Genomic DNA, 27,745 nt, shown 5'->3' with positions numbered 1-27,745 from the left:
ATTTCTTAAAAATGTGAGCTTCACTGAAGCATTTCAAAGTGTTTGTACAATTCGCTCTCTATGACAGTAAATTTCACCATGATGTTTCACTGGACACAAACACATAGGCTAATAAATTAAAATTCTAATGACGATTTCAGCACTATGTTTAATTTTGTATGTAGGCAAGACCATTTTTTAAGAAATTATTTTAAAAAAATTATATTTTTTTTCATTCATTTTTTAAAGTATTTCTTATTATTTATTTAATTTATTTATCGATTGAGCTACTCGGTGGATTTGGAGCAACCTTTTGCCTGCCGTAACACACAATCTCGGACCGGGCCTGTTAATTAATGAGCGTAGTGTCCCATCTAACCGTAGTTGGAGCCAACTTTTCCTGTTGTGGCGTCAGGCAGGGTGGACTCGGAGCGCTCGCGCTGGGGCGTGGTCACTGGACTGTCCAGGCACCGTGTGGGCGCGTGCTGTCACCTACACCTGGAGATGCTCGGGGAACAATGTGAGCACGCGCTCGTTACTTTTACTGTATTGTATAGGACTAAAGTCGCGGACCTGTTTAGTCGGTTAGTTGGAAATTAAAAAAGAAGGAAGGAGTTTTTGACGCTTTTTAGAAGACAGGAACACCATGAAAACTGCGAAGGACGATGGAGAGGTGACGGGGATGACGGTAAATCGGTTTATAGAAGGTAAGGTTGTACTCATTGCCATTTTCACAGCTTTTTTTGCAACGTGTTGTCTTTCTTTTTGGCCCGTGAGCAGTCGAGACTATTCCTGTGTGTTTGTAAGTTAAAGTAATGGTATGGGTAACGGTATGGAATTCCTTCTTAATTACTTTTAATGTTGGCTATTTTTGGCTGTGTTGCAGGTAAGTGAAGGCACTTGTACCCAGAGTTGAAATACGTCACATTTTAACTGTTTTTCATACAATGTATTTAAAAGTTTGTACATAGGGCTGATATATTCAGGCAGCTATATGACAATAAAATAAGTATATCTTGTTGTTGTCAGGATGAAAAAATGTCATAATAAGCTAAAGTATAGGGTACCCAGAGTCAGTACAAGATTTTAAGAGACCCAAAGAACTATTTGATCCAGAGGCTCAATTCACAACAGGTTAACCACCAGTCGCCACGATATCTCTAACAGATTGTCAAAGGTTTGATTTGTTGCATTTTGTAGATTAATATTTAGGTAATTGAGCTTCTTTGTGTAGATATGTTAGAATATTTTTGAAAGGACAATTTCATCATACATATACATAACTGAACTTTAAAATGATACAAAGATCCAGTATGCAGGTAAAAAAAAGTAGGGTTGCTTCAACAACTTTAAAACTCTGAGAAGCTTTGACTGAATAAAAAAAATAATCACCATAAAATGTAAAATGAATAGTCTTTGATGAATGTTTTGTCTTTTAAGTGGTTAAAACGAACGTCATTTAATTTGACCTGTCACAGCATCTTTATTGACCCAAAATAACAATACCGTGGCAAACGGCAATAGAGAATACCCTGCCCTGAAACATATTATGACATTTAGCTGAGGTTCCTTTTCAGAGCAAAGATTATAAATCAGTTCTAAAACTTAGATAAAAGTTTTCAAACCATGTTTGCTTTTTGGTATATGTGTACATGAACACTAAAGCCTCACTTAGGATGGAAGGTACTGAAACCTCAGGTCTGGTGAAAGCAATCCATACGCATCGAGGGGCATGCCATTTCCAGATGTAAGCACGCTTTATTAATTTATCTCTGATTAGTTGTTAAAAATGTAATGGAACATGACAGACTTGCCAGAGATTAAACGAATTTTGTAAAAAAACAAACAAAAAACACAGGTATGTACAGCCTTGCTACTTTGGTTGGATTTAATAGGGAAAGCAGCAACCAGGTGCTGCTCCTCACTGACTGATCATCAGCAGGTGTGCCACCTCTACTAAAGCAGCAGTTTTCATTTACTGCTGTTCCACTTGGTGATCCTGGCAAAATGTTGCCAAATTCGTGTCAAGACGCAGATCTTAACCTGGTATGCTGTAGATATGCTGTAGTAGAGCCTTACGAGGCCTGCGCTTAATATTAATGTCTGCAAACCTCAATCAACCAAAGCATTGACATAAAGAGTGGGTCAAAATCTCTGTCCAAAAAAAGTCAATCACAGGTGTTTTTATATTGGCTACATTTATTTATTTTGCAAGAAATATGACAGTGTCAAATCATGTATCTGTTTTGGTACAATTTGGTACAATAGATTGAAATATTTGGTGAACCTTTAAAATATTTTTTTTAGTTCAGATATATCTACACTGTATGATATGCAAAACACATTTGTAAAAGGGTTTTTTCATGACTTTATAGTTTATTAAATGCAATTGTTTATATACCAATGTATCTCAATGTATTATAACTGCAAATTTAGGTTAAAACCTACAACCAGTGATTGCAGCACGTTTAATTGGCAAGACTGAGGCTATAAGTTGCTCCCAAGACTAAAATAAAACAACTTGTTTGGAAAAAATTAACTCAACCTGCAGCTCTTTACTGACTTTAGTCATGCTTTTTTGTTCAACATCAGCTGCTCCGTCAACCTTCTGCTTTCCCCCTGACTCTTAAGACATTGTTTTAGATCGGCCTGGTTATTCAGTTAAAGGCTAAATCTGTACACTCCATTTAACAGGGAGGCCATGCCATTTCTTTTTACTGGCAAGCTGCAGTTGATATCAGTGCAATGATTGGGTCAAAATACCAGAGACGAAATGGTAAAGAACAGACGGCTGGCATAACTTTGCAGTATATTACTGTGTAAAAAAACAAAAACTCAGTTAGAGCATGATCTTTTCTGTCCCAGTTAATGATGTCAAGCTGAGCAATTGCCAGGAACGCCTTATCATAATTTGAAGTTGCGAGTATAAAGTTATTGTCATCCTCAGTAAAACTGCTGAGCACTGAACAACTTTAAGGTGATGATAGGCTGCTTGCCTCTATGTCCTGATATTTCTTGCCCTCACACAGGGTTTCATCCCAGACAGACACGTGTTTGCAGATTTACAGCACAACTAGGGTCACGATGGATGAAATATTGAACACCAAAAGGAAAGCAAACAGTGTCATCGGTCCAAATCACATGTAAACAAGTAGCTTTCCCACAAACGGTGAAATGCAGCATAATGAAAATATTTTCTAGGTTATTTATGTAAAACGTCTTTGTATTTGTCATTATTATATGTGTACCGTAAGCTTGTACATAAGGATACATGCTGTCCCCCCTAACCTAATGGCATTTAAGGGGCTGATGCCATAGAGGATTGCATCACATATCTTTGAACATGTCAAATATAAATGTATACACATTTAATAATGGAAATATTGACAATGAAGTACTAAATATGAAATCATCTGTGTTGGATTATTTTTTTAGTCATTTGAAGAAGTCATTTTTTTCAAATTGTTGGCTTACTGTAGCTTTTTTACTTATATAATAACATCCTGGGGCTTATAATTTGAACGATTCACTGAGGCTCAAACTATTAGCCTTTTGACCTCCCATTTGGTTTAGCTCGTCATGTAATACTCTAATGTTGAGCCACATTGCTCCATCCTCAAACTTTGCAGCCTTTTTCTAAATTCTCCTTGCTTTGACCTTGGAATTCCCCCTAAATGCCCTGTTTTTTACATCATCCGTTGCATATTGTGTAACTGCCTGTCTTTGTAGGATTACCACTTTTTTTATATGCCATTTGGCTGGCACTCTCATCCTGAGCTCCACATGGAGTTGAGAGTGCATACATGTTGTTTTGTTTCCACTGGGATTTGAGCCTCTATCTATGACGCTGTTAACACCATGCTGTACATGCTGACCCACTCGAAAGAGTCCACCCATGACCCCAGTAATGCTGTGTAACTCACATTAAAAAGTGTGGGGCTCAAATGTTAACATTTAATAATTAAAATATTTAGTAAACAATAGGAATATGTCTTATACTCCCATTTGTTTAAAAAGGGAAGAAAACAAAATCATGTGTACAGTTAATTACTGTAACTAACTACTGTTAACTACTTGTCTAGCGATAAACCCATACATTATGAGCCATTTACCACGTAGATTGACCTGTTTATCAGCCAATCAGAAACACTTTTTATTTTATCATATCTAAGCACTAGGAGCACTAACAAAAGCAACACTCTGGGAAGAACACTAAAAATGCTTATTTTATTTTCACTATCATTGAAGTGTTTAGAAATGAATTCTGAGCAAGAACAAAAATTTTAAGAAGCTCCAATAAAAAAAGTGGCATTTTCTATTGAGACTTGTCAACTGTTGAGCTGCGGCAACAAAGCTAAATCTTGAAGGCGCTGGTCATTTAATTCCTTTGTCAGTTTATACTGTTGCAGTGTTGGTTGTTTGGTACCTGACTTTTTGGGTTGAAAAAGGAGCCATCTGCCACAGGACATCAGTTCTTACCTACCTTGGGGGGTTTTGCTGATTTATTAGTGAGCAAATTGACCCAGAGTCAGCTTCCACAGATAGCTGAAGGCCAGGCTGAAAATATTACAACAGTTTCTCGGTCTTATCCTTGTAGGCTTTCAATCTTTGTTTGTCATGGAACTTCCAGGTTATGGAAACCTTGGTGTAGGGTTAACAAAAACTAAAATCTGACTTTGTTGCATGTGTGATAAATTATGACCAAGACTTTGGCAACAAAGGGCTTCATTATGACATCGCATAGTCAAAGATTAAATCTTTTATCACACAGACTATGCTCCTGACATTGTACAGTGCAATTTTGACTGTAAAGCATCTACTTACTAAGATGCATGTCAATGTACCAGGGATCTTGCTGAAGCTCAGCAACATCGTACATGGCAAATAAAAGTGCTCTGTTTCAAGCTCAGTTTGGCTGCAATGTGTCATGGTGGTGTATGATTACTTGTGATATAATTCAGTTTAATGTTCTGGTGGCTACCATGTGTTATTATCCGCTATCAGTCCAGTGACATAAATTACAGATTAGATAACACGAATAACAGTTAGAGGTGTGGGTCGGTGTTCTGACCAACCAGGCTATGAATTTCTACTGTGGTGCGCATATTAACAAGCTACATCTATTGGTCTGGTATAAAAACCCACTACCTTTGTAAGTCCATCACCCACACAGAAGTGTCAAGTAACTAAGTACAAATACTTGGTTACCTTACTTAAGTAGAAATTTTGGTTATTTATACTTATACTTTAGTAATTTTTTAACCTACTTTGTACTTCTACTCCTTACATTTTGAAAATACTCTCATTACTTCTATTTTATTTCAGCTTGTGTAAGCATTTACTCAGAGCTTAAATGGGTTCATAGTAGGGGTGGGCGATATATCGAATATACTCGATGTATCTTGAGTTTTCCTCGGCGCGATATTGAAAATGGCTTTATCACGACCATTGCGTGCAAATTTTCACAGCAAGATTGAGCCGTTGTATTTCATTCACTGTAAGTTTAGTTTCTCGCACATTCTGTGAACGCATCATTCGTTCCGCCTCCAAGCCAAAAAGCGCTCTGGCGCAAACACGCACACACAACAACGTACCTGTGCGATTACTTATGTTGACAAGACAGCGAGAACTATGGCAACAGCGGGCGTTTCAGGCGGTGGTTTGGATTTCACAAGAAGGATGTCAAACAAAATGCGGTAATTTGCAAAACATGCCGTAACACCATTGCCACAAAAGGTAGCAGTAGCACACATTTGTTCCACCTAAAAAGTCATCCAGTGCATCCCCCCCCCCCCCAACAAACACCAAAGGAAACTTCAATTAAACCAGCCGTAGAACTGTTGAAACTGGTGTCTTCTTTTGCTAAATCCCATATGACAGGAAAAAACGTTTCTTGTTTAAAATTTCCCAGCACCTAAAGAGCAATGGAAATATTTTTGATATGCTCTGAATATGTAGCTGCGACTGGTGAGTTGATTTTTATAGTCACAATACAAGCTTTTGTTTTTGGGATTGTCACCTTTTTATTATACAGATTTATATGTCTTAAGCACAAAAGAGCACCTTTTTATTTCAGGTTTATTTTGTGTCAGATTTTTCCTTGGTGTTCCTTTTGGCCGCTGGGATGTTCACCAATGGTGATCACGAAAAAGCTCTAATGTGACAATATTGTAATTTGTGAAAAGCTTCAATGTGCAGCTGTGGTTAAAAAATGGCTAAAATACAACATTTTAAATAAATTTTTATTTTGCAATAAATTTTTCAAACAAAAAAAATGGACACGTTAATATGAGATATGCCAATACAACTTTAGGCACTATTTGGCTAAAAACATTTGTTATTCAAGGTTATTTGAACATATTGTGATATATATCGTGTATCGCGATATAGACCAAAGATATCGTGATATTAGATTTTCTTCATATCGCCCACCTCTAGTTCATAGTCACCTGGTGACATGATGATGTAGAGCTGTGTGTCGTCAGCGTAGTTATGGTAACTGATGTTGTTTTTTTTAATAATCTGAGCTAAAGGGAGCAAGTTGATATTGAATATGAGGGGACCCAGGATGGACCCTTGAGAAGCCAACATGTGATCTCTGTCATTTCTGATATAAGGTTACCTACTTACACAAAAAAGTCCCTGTCCTTCAAGAAGGATTTAAACTAATTGAATGTTGTACCAGAGAGGCCGACCCAGTTTTCCAGGTGCTCTAACAGAATGGAGTAATCAACTGTGTGAAATGCTGCACTGAGGTCCAATAGTACCAGCGTTCCTTCCTTGTTTCCCTAGTGGTATATTTTGATTCATTGTCTCATCCTTATTGTTCTGTTAGAGCTAAGAAAGATCTCATGCAATATGATTTTGTACTCCATTCCAGCCTGGTGCAGATCCTCAATCTTTTCCCTGATATCCTGTGACTGCTCTTTGGTCTTGTCCATGGTGGTGGAAAGGTTGGACTGGAGTGAGATGTTGAGATCAGAACTATCTGTAGTTGACTGATCGCAATCTGTGTGGCCTGTAACATATCTTTTGGAGCCAGATTTCTAGCTGGGCTGTTGGGATCAAATACATTTGAAGTTTAAAGTTTGTCCCCTTTTGTTTTTATTTTTGGTATCTCGTCAATAAAATAAACCAAATCTGAGCAAAATTACAAATCTGATCAAATAAATTAATATCCAACTGCTGTAAATCAACCAGCGACATAAGTTGAAAAAGGTGGGAACATGAAGATTCAACCGGGTCATCAGGGCTTTTTTGTGTCTCTGTTTTCTTATTTTACCAGGCAACACCTACTCCACAGACTCTCCACAACCTCAGTTTCTCTCTGATATTCATGGATGCTTGGATGCGTTTGATAATAGTGTTAATTGTTGTTTGAGTGTCATTCATTAACAACTGTGTGGTGTGAGTGTGGTGAAACTAAGTAGCTACCATCAAACCCATTAATCACTCAGCTGAAATACACTGACATTGGCCAGTCAGTTAAGTTCCAGCTCATTTATTTGTCTTTAGAAACCCTCATCTACTGAAATCTAATGAACATGTTTGTTAAGAGTTTAATTTATGAAGGCTTAATTAAAGCACCATGCCTACATATTTAACTCAATTACAACAGGATCCTTCATTTTTAACTGATAATACAAAATATTACCCCAATAATTTCAGTAAAGTTCGCTGTTCATGCCACCTTTTAGGATAATCCATGTTTGACTCCACTAATGTATATGAATAATATTATTGCCTGGTTGCTCTAATAATTTTAGTAATTTGTTTATTTCTGCTCCCTTTTTGCAACAACTTTAATATTAAATCACCAAAAAGCTGTAGAACAAGGCATTCTCCAGTATGAAAATCTCACAGTATGAATTAAAAACCCAGCTGCTATTATTATTATTATTATTATTATTATTATTATTATTATTATTATTATTATTATTAGTAGTATTAGTATTATTATTAGTGTTATTATTATTAGTGCTATTGTTGTTGTTGAGCAGAAGACAACAATATATAATATTCTACTTGTAAATAGGGCTGATTACCATGGCCTTTAATTCTGAACACTCAATTGTAGGATCTCACAAAAGGGAGTACACCCCTCATTATGTTAAATAATTTAGTATATCTTTTCTGGGACATCACTGAAGCTCTGACACTTTTAATACTATGTATTGTATAAGCAGTAAATGTGCAGCTTTGGTAAATGCACATTTGTGTGTGTGTCGGGAGGTGGTGGCCAAGTGGTTAGAGTAGGGTGCTTACATCCTGGAGAGGCTGCAAGGTTCTGGGTTTGAATCCCTCATACTGCCACTCTGGGTCCCCGAGCAAAACCCTTAGCCCCAGAATGCTTCCCGGGCAACACACAGTTGCAGCCCACTACTCCCTAAGGGATGGGTTAAATGCAGAGAATGAATTTCATTGGAATGTATGTTGCGATAACAAAGATACTGTAATTATGTTATACATTTGTTGTTTCAAAATAACAACACATAGCCATCAACATCTAAATTGCTGGCAACATAGGTGAGCACATCCCTGAGTGAAAATTTTCAAATTGTACCCTACAGTGTCAATATTGTATGTGGCCAAAATAATTTTGGCTGTCATGATTCTCTTGGTCATGGACTTAACTAAAGTAGTGGTCCCCAACTAAAATTACACCCACAAGATTGCAAAATCAGTAAAAACCAGTCTTTGCAAACGGATACGGCCCTATGAAGAAACAGAAGAGCTTGCAACTTCCAAGAAACAGAAAGCTGTTGTTAAAAGATAATGCTAGGAGTCCTATTCAAAATAATAGGGTAGTTCACGCGTGACGTCAGCGCTACATCCGGGCACGGTGGTTGGCAAAAAACAGAGCTGCTCTCGTCTACTACATGACAAAACAGGTGATTTAGAGCGTACTTTTAGTTCGTTTATTTTTGGAATCTAAACAATGCCTACGACTTGTTGTGCTCCCCCGGTGGCACACAGAGGCATTCCAAATTGTTGGATGTACGTTTCTGTCATTTACCGAAAGAGGAAGGACGAAGAAAGAAATGGATATTTTCAATGAAAAGGGCGCAGGCAGACAATCCCAATCGACTGGGGGAGCCATCATACTACGACAGAATTTGCAGTCTATACTTCATCTCTGGTAAATACAACTTAATTATGCTCTAGCAGGGTTTCCTGCAGCGCTATCTTGGCGAGGCGGCCGCCTCGCCAAACTAACGCTACCGCCTCGCCAACATTCCAATGTATATATGAAAATATACATGCGTGAATGGCAGGGAAAAAAACACATGGATGCCCCCCGCTCCGCGAGTCGGTCCGCGGAAAGCGTGTTGTCCAACCACACTCCCCCCCACCACCCCCAAACTTACCGCCTCGCCTAAGCAAATTCCTGTGGGAACACTGCTCTAGTCATTGTTCTACTTAAATAGCGGCGGAGGGGAGGTGGTGATCGCTACACGGGCCGGAGAAGCAGCTGCTGCTGCTGCTGTAGCAGCCGCTTCTCCGGCTCCGTTACGCCCCCGTTCACGGGCGCTAGTACTTCTGTGTTTACGCTGCAATATCGCCGACACCCCCACCCATTTTAACAAGACAAAAACACCAAAATAATCCGTAGTAAACATTGTTTTTTTAACCTGCCGGGCGGGTCTTCCTCTCTGCTGACACGCGGCCTGTGTCCGACGCTGCTTTGTGCTGTTGCACAAACATGTGTGAACAACATCCATCCATCCATCCATCCATTTTCATACCGCTTAATCCCTCATGGCGTCGCGGGCGTTGCTGGAGCTTTTTTCCTGATATAAAATAATTGTAGCCGTCCAGTGGTTTCAGGGGCTTTCGTGCTCTCTCGTCTGTACTGGCCAGCCGTGTTTATAAGGCAGCTGCATATGTCGCGGCACGGAACCCTTGGCCAGCATTTCACAGACTCGCTCCGTCCCTTCAGGCTTTTGCTGTATGGATCTGGCAATCTGATCCCATCAACCATCAACTTACTCTTAAAACGATCTTGTGATACGTTATCTAAAGAAGAAAAATACGTGGAGAACTCGTCAGTTTCTCTGTTTGCGTCCGCCATTGTGTTCGTCTTTTGCCAACCAGTCCGGCGCGCATGCGCAAAAAACCCGGATCAGAACAATAACAATGAACTGGTCTATAATAATAAAATGGATTCATCGGTATGGGTAATTTCTATGCACAATGCCCGTTCTCAATAATATGTAGCTACCAGCTTTCTAATGAGGTAATCAAGTCTTCAAAACTGCTTAATGAGACCAAAAATGATGTATTAAAAGATGGCACAGCTGCCTCTTTCGGCTTGCACCATCACTCGGCACCTTGAGGAAATACCAGAGGACACCACGGTATGCACTCCAGGTTGACGGGTCCACAGACATTGACAACATAGCAATACTACTTATGTGTGATATCTTTGTCAGGAGTATGTGTATGATGATATGTTATGTGCACCATTGTTGCCAACCAAAACCACAGCCGCAGAACTAATCAAGTTTCTGGATAATTATATATCAGGAAAAATGAAAAGGTCCTTATGTGTTGGCATATCCAGACAGAAGTGCTGCCATAACCAGACAACTGACTGGATTAACTGCTCAGATTAAGGAAATTGTTCCTGAATGTGAGTCTACGCATTGTGTCATTCACAGAGCAATGCTTGCGAGTCGAAAAATGTCACTGGAATTTAACAGCATATTCAATGATATTATTAAAGTTATAAACCATATCAAATCACACACTCATGTCTATTCAAACTGCTTTGTGAGGAGCTGGCTGTGGTGTACAGACACCTCTTATACACAAAAAACAAATGGTGATGAAAGGAAGATCACTGGCCAGAGTGCTTGAGTTACAAGAGCTGCTGCAGAGATTTCTCTTTAAAAAAGTCACCGCTGGCACCACATTTCAGTGATGAGGAAGGGACTCACTTATTTGTGTGGCATTTACAAACAGCACAGTGAACTCAATCTGTCACTTCATGGGAAAATGACAACTGTCTTCAAGTTTGCAGATAAAATAGCTCAACCAAAGCTGGATTTGTGGGCACTGCATATGAACAGAGGTACATTTGACATGTTTAAAATATTAGCTGTGATTTTGGAAGAGACTGAGCCTCTTCCAGCTGGTGCAATTTCACCTGTGTTTGCTTTTAAGAGTTCAAGCATTACTCCTTAACCACAGAAGACCCACAACTCCCAAATAATGTGTCCAAGACCCAATTCTTAACAAACCAGAAGAATCCAACGTGTCCTAAGCAAAAAGATCAATTTCTGGAGACAGCAATTGATAAGGTCATTATAGTTACTAAAACTAACAAAATTACGAAAACTAGAAGGAAAAAACATTTTAGTCAACTGAAAGAAGAAAAAAAAACAACTAACTGAAACTGTAAGAGTTTACAAAACGATTGAAAACTAACCGAATTTTAAGAGAAAATGTATTTAGTTTTCATGTGTCTTTATCATAATGCATTAACATGAAGTCTAATTACCTGTTGCAGCTTTTGCTATTTTTACTGTACTGCATTACACAAAATGTATGATTGTTTTCTAGGATTTTGTTACACCGAGCTATTTCTATTTGTTTCAGTCTTACTCCTGGTGTGTAAGTCGTGTTATATAAAACACTAAAACTATAACTTAAACTAAGCATTTTCAAAAAATCTAAACTAACCTAAACTAGCAAATAAATACTAAAAACTAATTAAAACTAAAATATAATTGAAAATCATCAGTCAAAAATAAATAAAAATAAAAACTAATGAAAATTTCAAAACTATTTAAACCATGAATTGACAGCAACCTTGAAAGTATGTTCCACAAAACTGCTCTGATAGTGTTCTGCAAATAAAGTCACAGTAGAATAGCCTAAGATTGCCGAAACAGCACTGAAACAAGCTAAGGGCATCCACTCATTTAGCATAATGGTCAGTTTTATTTTTCATGCACTTTAAACTGTTTTTTGTTATGTATCTTATTTTTAAAGCATGTTTAAATGTTATCAAGGGCAACCAGTTAGTGTTAGGGAGAAGGGAGGGTGTTTTCTCATGTTGTTACAAGGACGCTGCTAATAAAGTTGCTTACAGGCACCCAGGAGCTTCACATTATACTTAGGAAATACAACTGATTTTAAGCAGGTTGGATCATTTTCTTGTTTGTTGTTTAATTTGATTATTTACTTTTGTATTTTTTGCCACACCTTCTATGGCTCAAAGGTTGGGAACCACTGCAATAGAGCTTGACTTGAATCCTCTTTCACTCCATTACGACATCATGAATGTGGTGGATTTTAGAGACCGTGGCTTCTTCGCATTCCATTTGAGGATGTCCCACAGATGTTCAATAGGGTTTAGGTCTGGAGACATGCTTGATCCGTCCAGTATCTTTTGTCAGGTTTTGGTTCCGTTTTCATTTTGACACTGAACGGAAGAACAAAAACGGAGGCAGATAGTCAGTTTAAAGGATTTATTGAATGAAGTGTGTGGTTAAAAACAGAATGTAAATGGTCAGGCAGGGGATGGTTCAGCGGGAGGGCAAGGAGAGCCTTTACCGGTGCAGGAGCGGAGGTTGACAGGAGTTTCATGGATGCTCTTGAGTACATGGCTTGGGAGGCTTACTTGGATCCTCTTGAGAATGCTGGAACAGAGCTGGAGCTGAGTGACGATCCAGCAACATATCAAAAGGGTTCTGCAAAGGAAAAGCATGGATGATGAATAATACAAGGCATCAAGGCAAGATTCTTAGAGACAGGATCTTAGTCAGGTTACCGCTCTGGGTGACCAAGAGCTCTGACGTCTTCACGCTGACTCCTGCTCTCTTGTAGCTCCTCTTGATTGCAAATGATTAAGTACACTTGTGGCTACATCCGACCAGTTGTACCCTGCTGGTAGAGGGAGAAAGAAACACCATCCACCACACAGATCTGTGCACCAGACACCTTTACCCTCAGTTTTTATCAGCAAGGCAGCGGTGTTCTTGGAGGTGTATTTAGGATTGTTTTTAATGTTGAAATAGTGCCCTGTGGCCCCGTTTCTGAGGGGAGGGGATTATCCTTTGTTTCAGTATGTCACTGTACTTGTGGCATTCATAATTCTCACAATGAACTGTAGCTTCCCCCAGCCAGCAGCACTCATGTAACCCCAAGCCATGACAGTCCCACCACCCTGCTTAACCGTAGGCAAGACATGTTTGTCTTTGTACTCCTCATTTGGTTGCCGCCACAAACACTTGACACCATCTGAACCAAATAATCTTATCTTGGTTTCAACAGAACACAGGTCATAGATCCAGTAAGCCATGTCCTTTTCTTGTGCATAATTTTTAGCTGAGGTTCCTTCTGGGACGACAGCCATGCAGGCCACTTTGTAGTGTATGCTGTGAGCACTGACAGGCTGAAGCCCCACCCCTTCGAACTCTACAGCAATGCACGGCAGTGCTCAAAAATCTATTTTGTAAAGGACAACTTCTGGATATGATGCTTAGCAGGTGCACTCAGATTCTTTGGTCAGCCATAGCAAGGCCTGTTCTGAGTGGAGCCTGACCTGGTAAACTGCTGTATGGTCTTGGACACTGTGCTGGAGCTCAGTTAAAAGGGGACCTGTCATGCAAAATCAACTGTTCGAACCTCTAAATACATTTTGTTGTATACTTGGAGTCTCTAGGAGTGCAGCAAAGGTCATTTTAGTCTCTTCAGGTGCTGCAAAAAATATCATTTTATTTTGTTGGGGTCATATTTTTCAGTCTGTTCAGTTTTCTCTATTTTGTTTTGTGAGCAATACCATCACAGCTAAACAAGGTCACAGACTTTCAGCTAACCAATTTTGTGAATCCGCCATTTTTACTACTCACAGTGATTTTGTGGTCCAAGTTAAAGAATGCAGATACTACAAGTGGATAAGTGAAAATGTTTGGTTGTTAGGTACGTCAACTCACACAATTCATAACACTGTCCCCTGGCCTATTGCAAAAAAGGCCAACTAGGATGGAGTGGAACACTTTGTAACCTCGTGAGGGGCGGGGCTCTTTGCCTTTTAAATAGACCGCACCAAAATGAGTTGCCCTCAGAACAGGGGTAAAGGGGTCTGTGGTGCAACAATAAAGGGGAATTCACACCCAAGCATTGCAGTTTCACTTTATATAGACCACAACTGAATGATATGAATATTAAAAGGAAGGATTTAAAACCATTCTATGTCTCCTTTAAGGGTGTTGGCACACTTTTTTATAGTCTTGGACATCTTGATGTGGAGCAAGAAATCTTTTTTTTAGAATCTTGGAGAATCTTTTCCGTAAGGTGCCATGTTAAGCTTTAAGTGATAAGTATGAAGGTGTGAGAGCAATAATGCTAAATTTAACACATGCTTCCCATTCACACCTGAGACTTTGTGACACTAATGATTCACATGATACTACAGAGGGAAAATGGCAAATTGGGAACACTTTTACCTTTCTCATTTAGGGGTGTACGCACTTTTATCACCAGCAGTTTAGACATTAAGGGCTGTGTTCATGCTCAGGTTTATTTATATAGCATTTTTAAAATCAACTGTAATGTTGACCAAAGTCCTGTACAGAAGTGTTGAGTTACATTGAGGGGACAACCAAAATAATTGTTTTACAAGGTATACACTGTATCAGCTTCACATCTTCAGTGTTCTCCTATGAAAATATATAGCACAATATTTACAAAAGTGGGAGAGGCATCCCCACTTTAATGGAGATACTGTATATTATTTGCCTCAAAATCATGCAAAAGTCCAATAACTGTGATGTCAATATTTGCTAAAGACACACATTGGTATTGTCAGTGTGTTATTGACAAAGTGCATACATTTTGTGTAAGTCTGTATCTTTGTGTGTGTGGGTATGTGTTGTTATAGTGTGTCGATTTATGACAGAGACATTTTATTATTCTCCATGGAAAGCGGCTCTTGGCCAGCATCTGAAAAAGGACAATGTAAGGCAGGAGCCATTGAGAAGAAAAGGAAATCCCACCCAGTGTTTGTCCACTAACTGTGTCTTTGCTGTCTTCCTGCTTAGAGCACAATACAGCAAGGTGCCCTTTGTAGTTTATTGCTGTTTTAATGTTCCCTGTAGGTGCACAGAATTTTAAAGCTTGCTGCAGAGTGACATGTTTTCATAAGTCACCCTGGATAAAGGAGAAAGTTAGTTTTTTTTAAATGAGACAGTTTGATCTATTTTAATTATGGTGACAAACACTCTTGCATAACTATTATTGGTTCAAAGTAGGTACCTGCAGCTGTTGCTGTTAAAATGAAAAACTCCTCTTGACCTGCATAATGATCATCAGGAAATTATATTTTTCCTCCAAATGGTATGTCTCTTCTACTCAGTATTAGATTTTTAAACACATCTGATAACATTAAATGCACAAGCAGTGTTATTGGATTTACCTTGACCTTTTAACCACACATAATAAATTTACTTTTTTGGCAAAGATGGAGAAATAATGCTCCTCCACACCACTGATTAATGACCGTGCCGTTCTATTACTAATGGTGTTAACGTTAAGAATGGGTCTCAACACTTTACATGTAATTTTCTGTGTCCTCTTAAGTTTTATTATAAATATTCAGATCTATATCCAAACAAGACAGCTATAAAGTTTTAAGTGTGGTATTTTGGTCAGGTTGTTTGTTGTGATTTTGTGATTGTAAGGGTTAAGTGATTTCATAACAAAAGGATGATATGTGTGATTTACTTGAAGTTAAAAGTGCCTTAGTCTTCCTTTCTTTAAGAAACAGGAATCTTGAATAAAACATTTCCTCTGTGTAAAATGTTTGGATGTAGATGTGTAACCATCTACGGTGTTGATGAGGGTCTAGCACTGAAAAGGGAATCAAGTAAGGGACATTGTCTGAGAACACTCTACATCTGCCATCTCCACGGCTGCTCTTATGGATATTTCTGGTGACCAGTCTTTACCTTCACCTTGTTTCCATTTAGATTTAACTAAGCAGGAGTTCTTTAACAGGTATGATCTACTGTGGTTACCTTTAGTTGTGTCAGTGTTTTGAGCAACTGCAGTTTCCAGTAGAGGGCAGTGTGTATGTACTAAATATTTGTTTCACAAGATGGTATTTACATTGGTATAGTTATAGCTGGCTAAAACACCTATACTGTGGATGTAATTATATCTTCTACTCTGTTGTTGTTATTGGCAGAGAGAACATATTTATAACTATTTTTTAGTGTTTATTTGGACAAATCATTGTAACCTAATCTCAATCATTTGTACAATGACTTGAAAAAGTAATTTTCACATTTTTGTCAAATTACAACCACAAACACAAAAGCAAAATGATACATGATTTTCACTGTCTACAACACACTGATTGCAGTTGTGTTTAGCCCCCTTTTGTCAGATAACCATAAATGAAATCAAGTCCCACCAGTTGCTTTAATCAGAGACACAGCCAAAAGGCCCAAATCTGCACAAGCAATAGAGATTCACACATCAGGGCGGAGGATCTGTCTACAGGATGACTATTAGCCCTTCAAGTTTTAAACATCTCAAAGACCACTACTCAGTCTATTATCTGTAAAAGTACATGTCATGGCTGCAAACCTATGAAGAAGTAGCTATTCCGCTAAACTGGCAGGCCAGGCAAGTAAAACATTAATGTCCAGAAAACCAGCCAAGAAGTCAATAGTAACTCTGGAGAAGCTGCAGTAATCCACTGCTCAGGAAGGAGATTCTATTGAGAGAACAACTATTAGTTGTGCATACCACAAATCTGAGTCCGTATTCATGAGGTATCCCAAGACTAAAATGCTCTCATGGTATTCTTACACTGTGCAATTTTGACAATCTTATAAAACTATTCCGTGACACACTGTACAACGTGGATTTAATCATCTTTGGTACGATGTCAGGTTTGATCTGTGCACAAATGATCACCATTTACTACTAAATCACTTATGATGTGATTTAGTAGTAAACGCGCCACATCAGTGTATGCCATCCATCTACAGCACCAAACAAAATCTGTTCAGCCGCATGCTTTGCTTTTCAATCCCAGATCCATCCTAAACAAAACCGCAATCAAATAGGTTTAATGAAAAATTGTCTAGCACTAAATTAAAGAGTTTTCTTTAAAGTAATCTGTTTAATCAAACGTCAATGTCCTTTCATAAATACTATGTATACTATGTAAATACTAAATAAAAAGTTTGGCAAAATGTCCCAGTGCGTCAACACCTGCAGCAGCCCCCCCCCCCCCCCCCCCCCCCTTCCAAAACAAGAACAAAATATCCGTCTTGGTCTAGGCTACCACAATAAAAGCTTTCACCAGTTTGTAATTGCTGGGCAGTCCGACATGCGACATAGCGGATGAAGATTCACCTTCCTCTGTGCTCCGTGTGGCAGTTGGTTTTAAAACAGGACAGGCCGTCCCTGATGTATTCCCTTTTTTTATTTGTGGAGCAGTGCCGTTAGGGAAGCCATTGAGGCTCTCATATCGTGATGGCTCTGGTTAGTAGACGTAGGTCGTAGCAGCTGTCACACAGTGAGATAATTATTGAAAACATCTGACACTATCAGATATTAATTGGAGGTATCTTTGGTCACAAGACTCTAACAACCCCAGTCCTTGAACCTGTTTCACAGTGCGATGTAAGACTACTGGTTTACAACCAAAGATTTCTCCAAGATTTACCTGCCGTCCTCATCTTTGGTCTGCGATGGTCAAAATTGCGGTGCATACAGGGCATTAGTGATGTCATTTTAGGAAAAATCCTAAGATTCATCTTAGAATTTTACATCGGTAAGATGAAAGTTATTCACGAAGTGTGTTTTTCCTTAAGAGAGCTCCTAAAGTGAAAAAAAAAAGTCAGGAGGACTTTTAGCAAGCCTAAGAGTGTCTTAGGCAGGGAAGATGGCAGAAACAGATGGTGGCTCATCCACCACCTAAACAGTGGAAAAATATTTAATAATCATTTAATAAAAATTGGGAAAATGTTCAAAGAATAAAGCATAGATAAATTGTTATATTATTCACAGACTGTAAAATGTTCTCAATAATAAACATTATTATTAAGAAGAATTTAGAATAATTAGAGATAGTGTTAGAAAAATGGATACATAAATACACATCCTAGACAAGATAAAAGAGGTGAGAAAGTATTTGCTGTATTGTACATTATGATTTAAGTACCCACAGCCTAAATGGTCATCTAGCAATTTGCTTGTTCAATGCCATCTCCTGCCCGGCTTTTGTTGTGCAATTATTATTTTATGTTATTTAATGTTTAATCAAATAACACACTGTCTTAGGTATTGTCCAGTGAATATCAGACTAATTGGCTGAGATTAGGACAATAGGTGAAGAGTTATTCGAGCACTAGCATTCTTCTAACAGCAAACTCTGCACACATATGGAATAAGTGACTTCTCTTGCAGTATAATAATTTATTAACGGAAATACATGCACATCCAGGGAACACCGTTATATAATTTTGTTTACCTGGATTAACAACATATTCCAATCAACAGCTCTTCTTTACTATGCTAGTGAACTTCACTAAAACTACTAAGCAACATTAAGATTAAAGAAACTAAAGCTATCCACACAAAAAGAAACAAAAGGACAAATAAAAATGGTTGAAAATCATCACCATGAAAACGATTCAATGAAGAATGCAGAATTCAGTGAGAATCTTTAGGTTAGAGAACCAAAGTCCATCTTAAAAGATGTAGAATGAGGTCAGATTAGCTCAACTAATTTAGAACATATGGTATGTATTCAAGCGAGATCAAACATAAACCATAAAACTTTACTTGAGAAAATAACCTTTAAAGAATGATTTGCTGAATTAAAGATCAATAACTTTTAGGAAACTTGATTTTAGATTATTGTAATTATTTCTCCAGAAATAAGTAAGTTTGTATTGGTTACTTAAGATAGAGGAGGGAGCTGTAAGGGGCCGAATGACTGGAGTATCCAGGTCACGTGGCTCTCAAGGCTGGGTTATGCTCGAGGCATGTACGTTCTGTGCAGAAATGAGACGTGTGGACACTGCCTCTTTTCATCCAAAGTAACATTATTCTCCCTTACTTTCTTCCAAGAGTGACTGCGATTACTGTTCAGGAATTGCTAACAGTTTGTTGATAATGGTGATCTTTATTGGCTGAATCATAAAGATGTCTTTATTTACGAACCCCAACCAGAAGGGGGTCTTGCTCATCCACTATGTTTTTCCACATGGGACTCCGTGTAGCTTCCTCTTTTTTTAATCCAAAAATGAATCCATGTTAATCTACCCTATTAATGTTGTACACTCCTAGCACTATCGAACGATTGCGGAGCAAAACCAAAACAAGCATTATGTTTAAACAAACTGTTATGTTTAACTTGTTAGTAGGAAGGCTGTTCGGAAAGCTAATAGCGGCTAATGCTAGTGAACATTATACAGTGTGTGTATACTGTGAGCCTCTCCGCAAACCTTTTACCTTTCACAGTCGAGCGTACTTATTGCCTACATTTTTTGTGACAAATTCCTACAATTCCCACACTTTCTGCCAGTGGGACAAAGCGTCAGAATGGATGGTAAAATGTTTAATTAGCTAGTTGAACACCTAGATCCTTTTCTTTTCTAGCAAGCACTCACCGCAGACCTTTCTGTGCGAGGACTGTGATGCCGTGCGTCCTTGCGACCACCTGCTTGGAGCAGAGTGTATCAAGCTCTGTCACATATAAAACAGTTTGATGTGAAGACTTCTTGCCGCCGAGCAGTTTATAGTGTGACCCCACATAGGCGGTCGTAAAAAACGAGCTCTGTACGTACCTTTCTGCGCAGAGCTCACCTTGAGTTTGCGGGACTCATGTCCATGCAAGTATGTCTGGGCCTTTAGGGCTTCCAGGGGATCGCTGTGCGGCTCACAGAGATCCAGTTCACAGCTTCCTCCAGTCGTAAGATGCTCTTCACACAGTCTCGGATCAGCTTTCCTGTAAAAGTTGAGAAAGATCACAAAAGCTGGTTCTGTGGAGCAGAGGTCTTCAACCCTGGTCCTCAGGATCTACTGATACACTCTTGCCCGCAGTATATTCTGTGCAGTAATCTTAAACCTTTATTTACAGACAATCCCTGAGAAATTAGAGTGTGCAATAGGCTTTACCAGTAGTGTGATGTGACTTGCATGCAAAATGTTATGCCTGGCGGAAACTCCACAGTGCATATCCTCTCACACCCACCCCCCATACTGTGAAATAAGGTGGCAGCATCATCTAGAAATGCTGTCACCAGAGATAGAAAATATATATATTTTTAAAAACCATGTTATTTTCCTTCCACTTCACAATTATGTACTGCTTTGTTTTAGTCACACAAAATCTCAACAAAATAAAGTTGAGCATTGTAATGTGATTGTTCAAGGGGTTTGTGTTGGAGGGCTCTGTATTTAGTTTGTTTGAACTAAAATATCCATTCCCTTTTTGTTTTCTTTTGCATTCAACAGTATTTTGCCTCTGTTTTTTTCTAAACTTCTAGGGTTGCTTTTAAAATTGTATATCCCTATTTTGGTTCTTCATTTAAAATTTTCTGGACCTACTGGTTAGGTATTGGTGCCCCAAGGCCTAATCAAGTACTGTAGGTCACAAAAAATTGTCTCCAAGATTTGAGAACAATTTCAGTACCCAATATTTATTATCAGCTGCTCACCTCTTTAAGATTGCTGGTTCGAATGTGGAACGTAAGTAAATTTCACTTAAAGAAACTAAATAATGATAAATCATATTTTAGACCAGATTATGCAAGAGCTTGTTATGGAAGAAAACACATGACTTAAAATCTTCTCCCCGTGATTGTAAATATAACCAATTACAGGGTGTCCTCTAGGATTTTGTTTTTTCTAAACAGCTCTAGTAGTTATTGTGAGACGGTAACAGGATTGCTGCTTTAACTTGAAGCTGCTAAACACAGAGAAATGTCAGTAGTTTCTAGTTGCATTTTTTAATGTATGGCGACTGGAAAGTCTTCAAATATAACGACAGTCGCTAAGTCAGTTTAAACTCTGCTTATGATTGGAATAAGTGTGCAAATATACAGTGCTATGCTAAATTTAATGCTTTACATAGTTTTAACATTTTTCTGAAATTCTGAAGGTGTGGCAGTGTGCCATGACTCAATACATGCAGTGGAAACCCTCAATTAGGTTCCTAAAATGTAGACATCGCAGAACAGCTTAGCTTCAGTAGTAAACACAATTTTTGTAGTGTCCAAGTGTACAGTGGTTAGGCCATTCCTATAAAGTTCTTTACTATGTTATATGTTAGTCTCAGATGAGCTGCTATAAAGCTTTGCCACATCATACAAAGCCTTTGGTGATGGCAAACATGAGTCAAAATTGAACTGACTAGTATAAAGATTTCTTCTTATTTTTGACATAGAACTAATATATCAAACTTATGAAAAAGTAATTTCCCCTCTAGATGGAGCAAAGGCTAAAATTACAAAGTTGAAATTTGCAATACAGAATAGTGTCCCAACTTGGTTATTAAATGATTTCTGGAAGCCATAATTGCAGCTGTAAATAAGCAGCTGGTTCATAAAACCTTGTGGTTCTAGATCAAACAGAAGCCAGGGCTTCAGACTGCGACTGATTTGATTATGCATGCCACTAAAACGTTTTTTTGCTAGCATTCGTTTCTTTGTTGCACTGGTATGCCTAACTTGTCAAACATCTTGTCCTGTGCAAAAATCTAGATGTTTTTCTGTCTGCGTAATATACAGGAAGAAAGATATAAGTTAAATCAACATCCACATACAGCAAACATGTAGTCAGTTACCTTTTAACTGTGTTTTTTGGACCACAGAATGATCTGATTTGCCCGTTTAACTTATCAGCTTGTGTGATTTATTGGAGAAGGCACTTAGTAAATCCCTGTTTACATTACTGTCAATCTGCTACTGTGGCTCAATGGTTAGAGTAGTTGTCTTGCAATCTAAATGTTGTGGGTGTGATTACAGCTTCCACTATCACATGTCAATGTGCCCCTGGGCAAAGCACTTAACTCCAAGTTGCCTACCAAGCTGCATATCAGTGTTTGAATGTGTGTGATTGGGTTAATGTGGCTCTAGTGTGAAGCGCTTTGAGTGGTCAGTATGACTGGAAAAGCGCTATTTAATTTCAGTCCACTTATCTACACAGAATATGACAAAAATCTGACTTGTATAGATGTAATATTGTGGTCTTAAGGGAGCTGTGAAAATTAGAATGCACCTGGTCTGGCCTGCAACCACATATTTTCAGACATCATGAGAGGCGGAAAATGGCCCATGCTTTTAGTGCTCATCACCATCTTTAAGCATGTTATTATTAATCTCTAATGTTGTTAACTTATTTCACCCCAGAAACAAGCATAAAGGGGAACAATTGTTAATCTCGTGAAATGGGCCCATATGGGCTTTTTTTGTTGTGTAAAAATATTTCTGCTTAGATGTAAATGGACACAGAGGAAGAAAGTTGGATTTAGCAACAATCTGGTGTGGCTGGTGCCATAGGCAGGGCATAACCACTGTGAAACAGTTCTTACATAAATGTATTTAGCAACCATCTGCATAGTACATTGAACTGCAGGTGCCATTACACTGCTACAGCAATGTCTGCGTGTGTGACAGAGAGTGTGTGTGTTTACCTGTATCTTCTCAGTTACATTTCCCCGAGCTGTTTTTGCCTGAGAGAACGTAATCAAGTTGTTCTTCTTCAAATTAAATCTGTAGCTAGTTTGTGACCTGAAATATGCCCTCATCCCCTTGGCATTACTTTCAGCTCACTACTAAAGATATCTGTACAGACTGAACACACAAATACCGACACACAAAGATCCATGGCAAGGGGAAGCTTGGAAGGCTATGTTCTGGTAGCTTCATACAGCAACTTAACTAGAAATAATGTTTCCACCTTTTTTTTCCTCTTCTCCATCACCTTCCTTTTTCTTCATTTGTTTCCTTCATCATTCCTCCATTAGTTATTCCAAAGTGTTGTGATTATCCTGGTGCCTTTCTTTCTTTCTGTGCCAGACTACAGCATAAACAACTACAAAGACTGCACTGAAAGGAAAAAAAAATCAGACAGACTTTCTCTTGCACACACACAGACATGTAGAGAGAAAGGCTGACAGCTACACCAGCTAATAGACACACTTGAAGAGACTAAATAGACACCTTTGCATAGATGGAAAGCAAGAAAAACAGTAAAGTGTCAGTAAAGCATAAGCACACACAACATGCCCATGCATACTATAGACATACACACAGTCAGTTCTAATACAGGTTGTCCCTGGTCAAAAGGAGTGAGCAGGATTCCCTCACTGATTGATGACTCACTGAGGCAATAGCAGTGACTGTTTGGGCATCATTATCTGCTATGCAGCATTGCCATTATACCCTAACTGATGCAGACACAACTACCTTAGCAGATGGGTCATTTGGCTATTAAAATCACCAAATAAAAGGACTTTACTGGTACAGGAGCATTTTGACATCCTAATGAGTCGTGCGCCACATCCTGACATCTGGTACAAGGACAAAAGGACACCACATACGCTGCAGCAGCACAGCCCTGTGCAGGACTAGACTACAAATCAGTTATGACATAATTTCCACTGGTCTAAACATGGCTGCGTCTTGTGTAATATAGTTTCCAGCAAATTGATCAAAATAAGATGACAATAAACAGCTATTTTTAATTTCAGGTAAGATTAATCAAAGGTAGGACTTTCTTGTGAAAAACATAAAAATGTATCACCCTGTTAAAGTATTCATACTCCTTCAGTGTTAACACATTTCATTGCAACTATAAACTTCAATGCATTTTATTGAGACTCTATTTGAAAGGGGAGGGAAAGATAAAGTTTTCAAAATTTGAACCAATAAAAATCTGAATCATCTTCTGTGCATTTGTTTTCAACACTGATAACCCTAAATAAAATTCAATGCAACCAGTTACCTTCGGAAGTCACAAATTAGTAAAATTAGAGTCCTTCAGTGTTTGATTTATGCTCAGTATAGATCTCGCTGTTCTGTCAAGGCACCAAGGAACACAGCAGGTTAAGGATAATTTTAAAGCAGGGTTAGGTACTAAAAGGTTCTTTGAAGATTTCACAGAGAACTTTTGAATCCATCATCTAAAATTTTAAAGGTTATGAGACAGCTGCAAACCAAACAAGACAGACTGGCCTGTCCGCCTAAACCGACCAGCCAGGCAAGGAGAGAATTATTCAGAGAACCAACCAGTGTTACGTTGAAGCTCTGTTCACTGGACTATTGGTCGTGCACTCTCCAAATCTTGACTTTGGGGAGGAGTTGAGAGAACGAAATGCCATAAGTGTCAGGGTTTTGTGATGATGCGAGGACCTAGGCAGCAACGAGGCGGAGACAGGTACATGGTGCGAGGATCTTTAATCAAAAGGATGACTTACAGGTCGCAGGAGTACAACAAAGCAGGCGAGAACTCAAGAGCATACAGAAGGTGAGCACAGGCTGAACGCAGAACACAGGAGGATGCAAAAACACAGAAGTCAACACAGAAAGCAGGAGAACCCAGAATGACCCGACAACGGGGAAACAAACAGCGGGAACTTAAATACAGGTAGTAATCAGGGTATCATAGGTGAGTCCAATTAACTGAAATAAAGCCACAGCTCGGAGGATCCTGACAATAAGAAGTCCTATTTGCATTTTGTTCAAAAGGTCTAGTCCGGCCAAAACTGAACTTTTGTTGGCGGCTGGTCCGCTGGAACCCATGGTGGAGCTCAGGAGACCTGTCAGGAAGCACGTCCACCGGACATTCAGAGACTGGGGTCTCTGAAGGTCCAAGTCGTCCACTGGAGCCTTGAAGACAGAGGCAGGAGCGCTGAAGACCTCAGACAAGACGAGGTCACTCAAGACATCAGTCAAGACGGGTCACTGTAGACCTCAGATGAGACTGGATTACTGAAGGCCTCCTTACTGCTAAACTTCAGCTCACGAGGAGCATCCTTCTGGATTCCCTGAATATAGAGCACCGGGGTCTGAAGTGGGTCTGCTTGGCCCTTCCTAACAGCCAACTCATGAACATGGACCAGGATTGAGGAAGATGAAGAATATAACAGAGCCAAGAATAAAAAAATCAACGTCATTGGGGATAATGACATTCATGATGTTCATAAGATGTGAACTGACAGGATTAGGAAACCGGGGGTGTAGATGATAGTTGCACCGAATCGTATCTGACACCCTCTGGTGACTCGATGCAGGTGGTGAAAGTGGAGGTAGTGGAACAATCAGCAGCAATCGATGACTTGGAGGTCAACAGTTAAGATACTGTTGCAGAAGTCCCACTCCGGTGGCGACGCCCACAGCGTGAGGACGAAGCCGCTCCAAGTGAACAGGAAAGGCCGGTTCATACCTCAAGAATGGCAGCCTCAGCAACTACCATTTGTGCCCTGGGCTGATCCACCAAGGTAGGGGACAAAACGTTCAGCAAGGCGGCAGGGACAGGAGCTGATGTGTAAGGCAGTGAAGCAGAGGTGGGACCTGGTGGTTCAGACGAAACAAAAACAGGATTAAGTGTGGCAGGCTCTGCTCGATGAGGCACTGTGACCAGAGCTGGTATGTCGTGCTGAATAGTTGAACTTTGCTTTGCTTTTCTTATGTTCTGTTCATGTACAGCAATTTCTAAAGTCTTGCTACGGAAATGTGCTATGCAAATAAACTAGCCATTTCTGGCATTGCTATCTCTCATGTATTTGAACAGGCAAAAATGCATAAATTCAGTGATTTTGACCATAAAATGTTGAACTTGTACTTAAGATAAATAAATAATCAAGAATAATCCAGTGGACAAACTTCTTATCTGTCTGGCATCTGTAGAGTTGAGTCCACGGTATCCTAACTGAGCCAGGTTTTGGCGAAACAGAAATCTTGATGTTTTTTAATCCAGCATGGCAAACCGAGACAGGAGAATCAAAATAACAAAAACAGAATGAAGTCCGAAACAGGTGATGCGAATGCTAACGTTGGTCATCAATTCATACATAGGCTTGAACACAATCTGGCACTGACTAGCTGTGAGAGGCAGGTATATATAAGTGGAGACACAGGTGGAATGGCTTACTGGTAGTCATAGTCAACGGAGGTGTGGCTGCTCCACAAAATAGCAGAGTGAGGAGAGCAGAATGTGGAAACACAGCTAGCCAGCCAAAAAACAACTAAAACGGCCACAAAGCATGACAGTTAGCCGTAGAGTTTACATTACCTATGCCAGATGTTACATGAGGCTATAGGTTGTTGGAGCCCCTAAAATCAGTTATTATTATTCAGGGATCCTTTTTTCCAGTGTCAAATCTATTTAGAGCCTCAGTACTAATCTGTACAATTTATATGGTTTGTTTAGATTAAAAGTGTGAATGTATAGTTTCTGTTTCAAGAGTCATTTCCTACTAAAGAAGAATTCAATGTGTGACCAGTTCTCTGGGGTAAATAGAACAGGCAGGGCATAGAAACGTCTATCCGCCGACAGAGGGCAGTAGCAATTGACAGCCAGGTGGATTAAAGGCAAGGGAGTCAGGAGACTCCGTTGCCGAAGCTTCACAAGCCTGCCTGCACGTAAACGTCGTCTACGTCTCTGATAAATTCCTTAGATTGTTGCTTTATCACCAACCAATATCTCCATAAAGCTGGGGTCTATGAAAAATGGAGATACATTTCTTTGAGACGACTGTCTGATGTTTAGGAGTTCCTCTCCAGTGAAAGAGATCATCAAATGGTGGCATAGAGCAGAATAAACACACAGCAAACACAAAATACAAGAGATGTACTGCTGTGAAACAAGGCAGCCATCTGTGGCACCATCTTAAAAGACTGAAAAGCCATGCTGCTTTGTCGTATTACCAACTGGTCAGCACAGATGGGATTTAGCATGTGCTTTTTTGTTTAGTCATTTAATGTCTATTTTTCACTGTCAACCAAACAGTAATATTAAGTTACTGCGTGATCCTAAACTTGTCTAGGAAAAAAGGGCACAACTACTCATTGGGATTTTTTTTTAGAATTATATGACCATTAAAATCTAAAGTTTACATTTTTTATTATGGGTTTTACAGCACTAGTGGCTCGTTTTTCACAAGGCAAGCTGACAGGAAAGGGGGTTTGAGAGAGGAGGGAAGACTTGCAGTAAAGGACCTTGGGCTGGAATCAAACGAGGGTCAGCTGCGGAATAAGGCCTCCGTCGCGCTCACTACCCCTGCGCCATAGAACACCCCAAGAAGTTTAAATGGTTAAAGATTAGAGCCGTTTTATGGTAACCTTTGAAACAAACCATTTTGGTTAATTTTTCTAAGCAATATCCTGCCCTTGTCCACAATTTAGGATCATTAAAAAACAGTTTGTTCAAGCTAATAAAAAAGTCAGTCTGTTCAGAACTGATGAATAGAGGTTGATTGTTGAACATAAGGTGTGTCTTATTAATTATATCCAGAGTTTGTCGATATCTTAGCTAACATCTCAAGGGGAATGGTTGATTTCAGAAAGCTGACTGCTCATTGCCCTAACTTAAAGCCTTCATAAGTCCAGCTCTTGTTCAATTCATCTTTAAATTTTACAGTTAACAATTTGAGACAATGGAACTACTTGGAGTGTATATATATATATATATATATATATATATATATATATATATATATATATATATATATATATATATATATATATATATATATATATATATATATATATATAAATAAATAAATAAATAA

At 39.0% G+C, this 27,745-nt stretch overlaps 1 protein-coding gene across 3 annotated transcripts in view; it reads left to right on the top strand.

Moving 5' to 3' along the window:
• The first annotated feature begins 450 nt into the window (after positions 1–450).
• slc4a11 (solute carrier family 4 member 11) overlaps positions 451–27,745 on the top strand; it is a 209,165-nt gene continuing 181,870 nt past the window's right edge. Inside the window, exon 1 of one of the 3 annotated variants that reach the window (XM_036150608.1) lies at positions 451–686. In XM_036150608.1, the coding sequence (XP_036006501.1) occupies positions 626–686 (61 nt within the window). In that variant the 5' untranslated portion in view covers positions 451–625. Of the gene's footprint in view, positions 687–25,523; positions 25,602–27,745 lie in introns of those variants that run through there. The other 2 variants (XM_036150610.1, XM_036150611.1) reach the window with 2 other exon arrangements.

The sequence above is a fragment of the Fundulus heteroclitus genome, chromosome 19, assembly GCF_011125445.2.
Source record: "Fundulus heteroclitus isolate FHET01 chromosome 19, MU-UCD_Fhet_4.1, whole genome shotgun sequence".
Classification (NCBI taxonomy): Eukaryota; Metazoa; Chordata; class Actinopteri; order Cyprinodontiformes; family Fundulidae; genus Fundulus; species Fundulus heteroclitus.
Note: the sequence above shows the minus strand (reverse complement) of the source record. Positions and strands in the feature narration are given on the sequence as shown.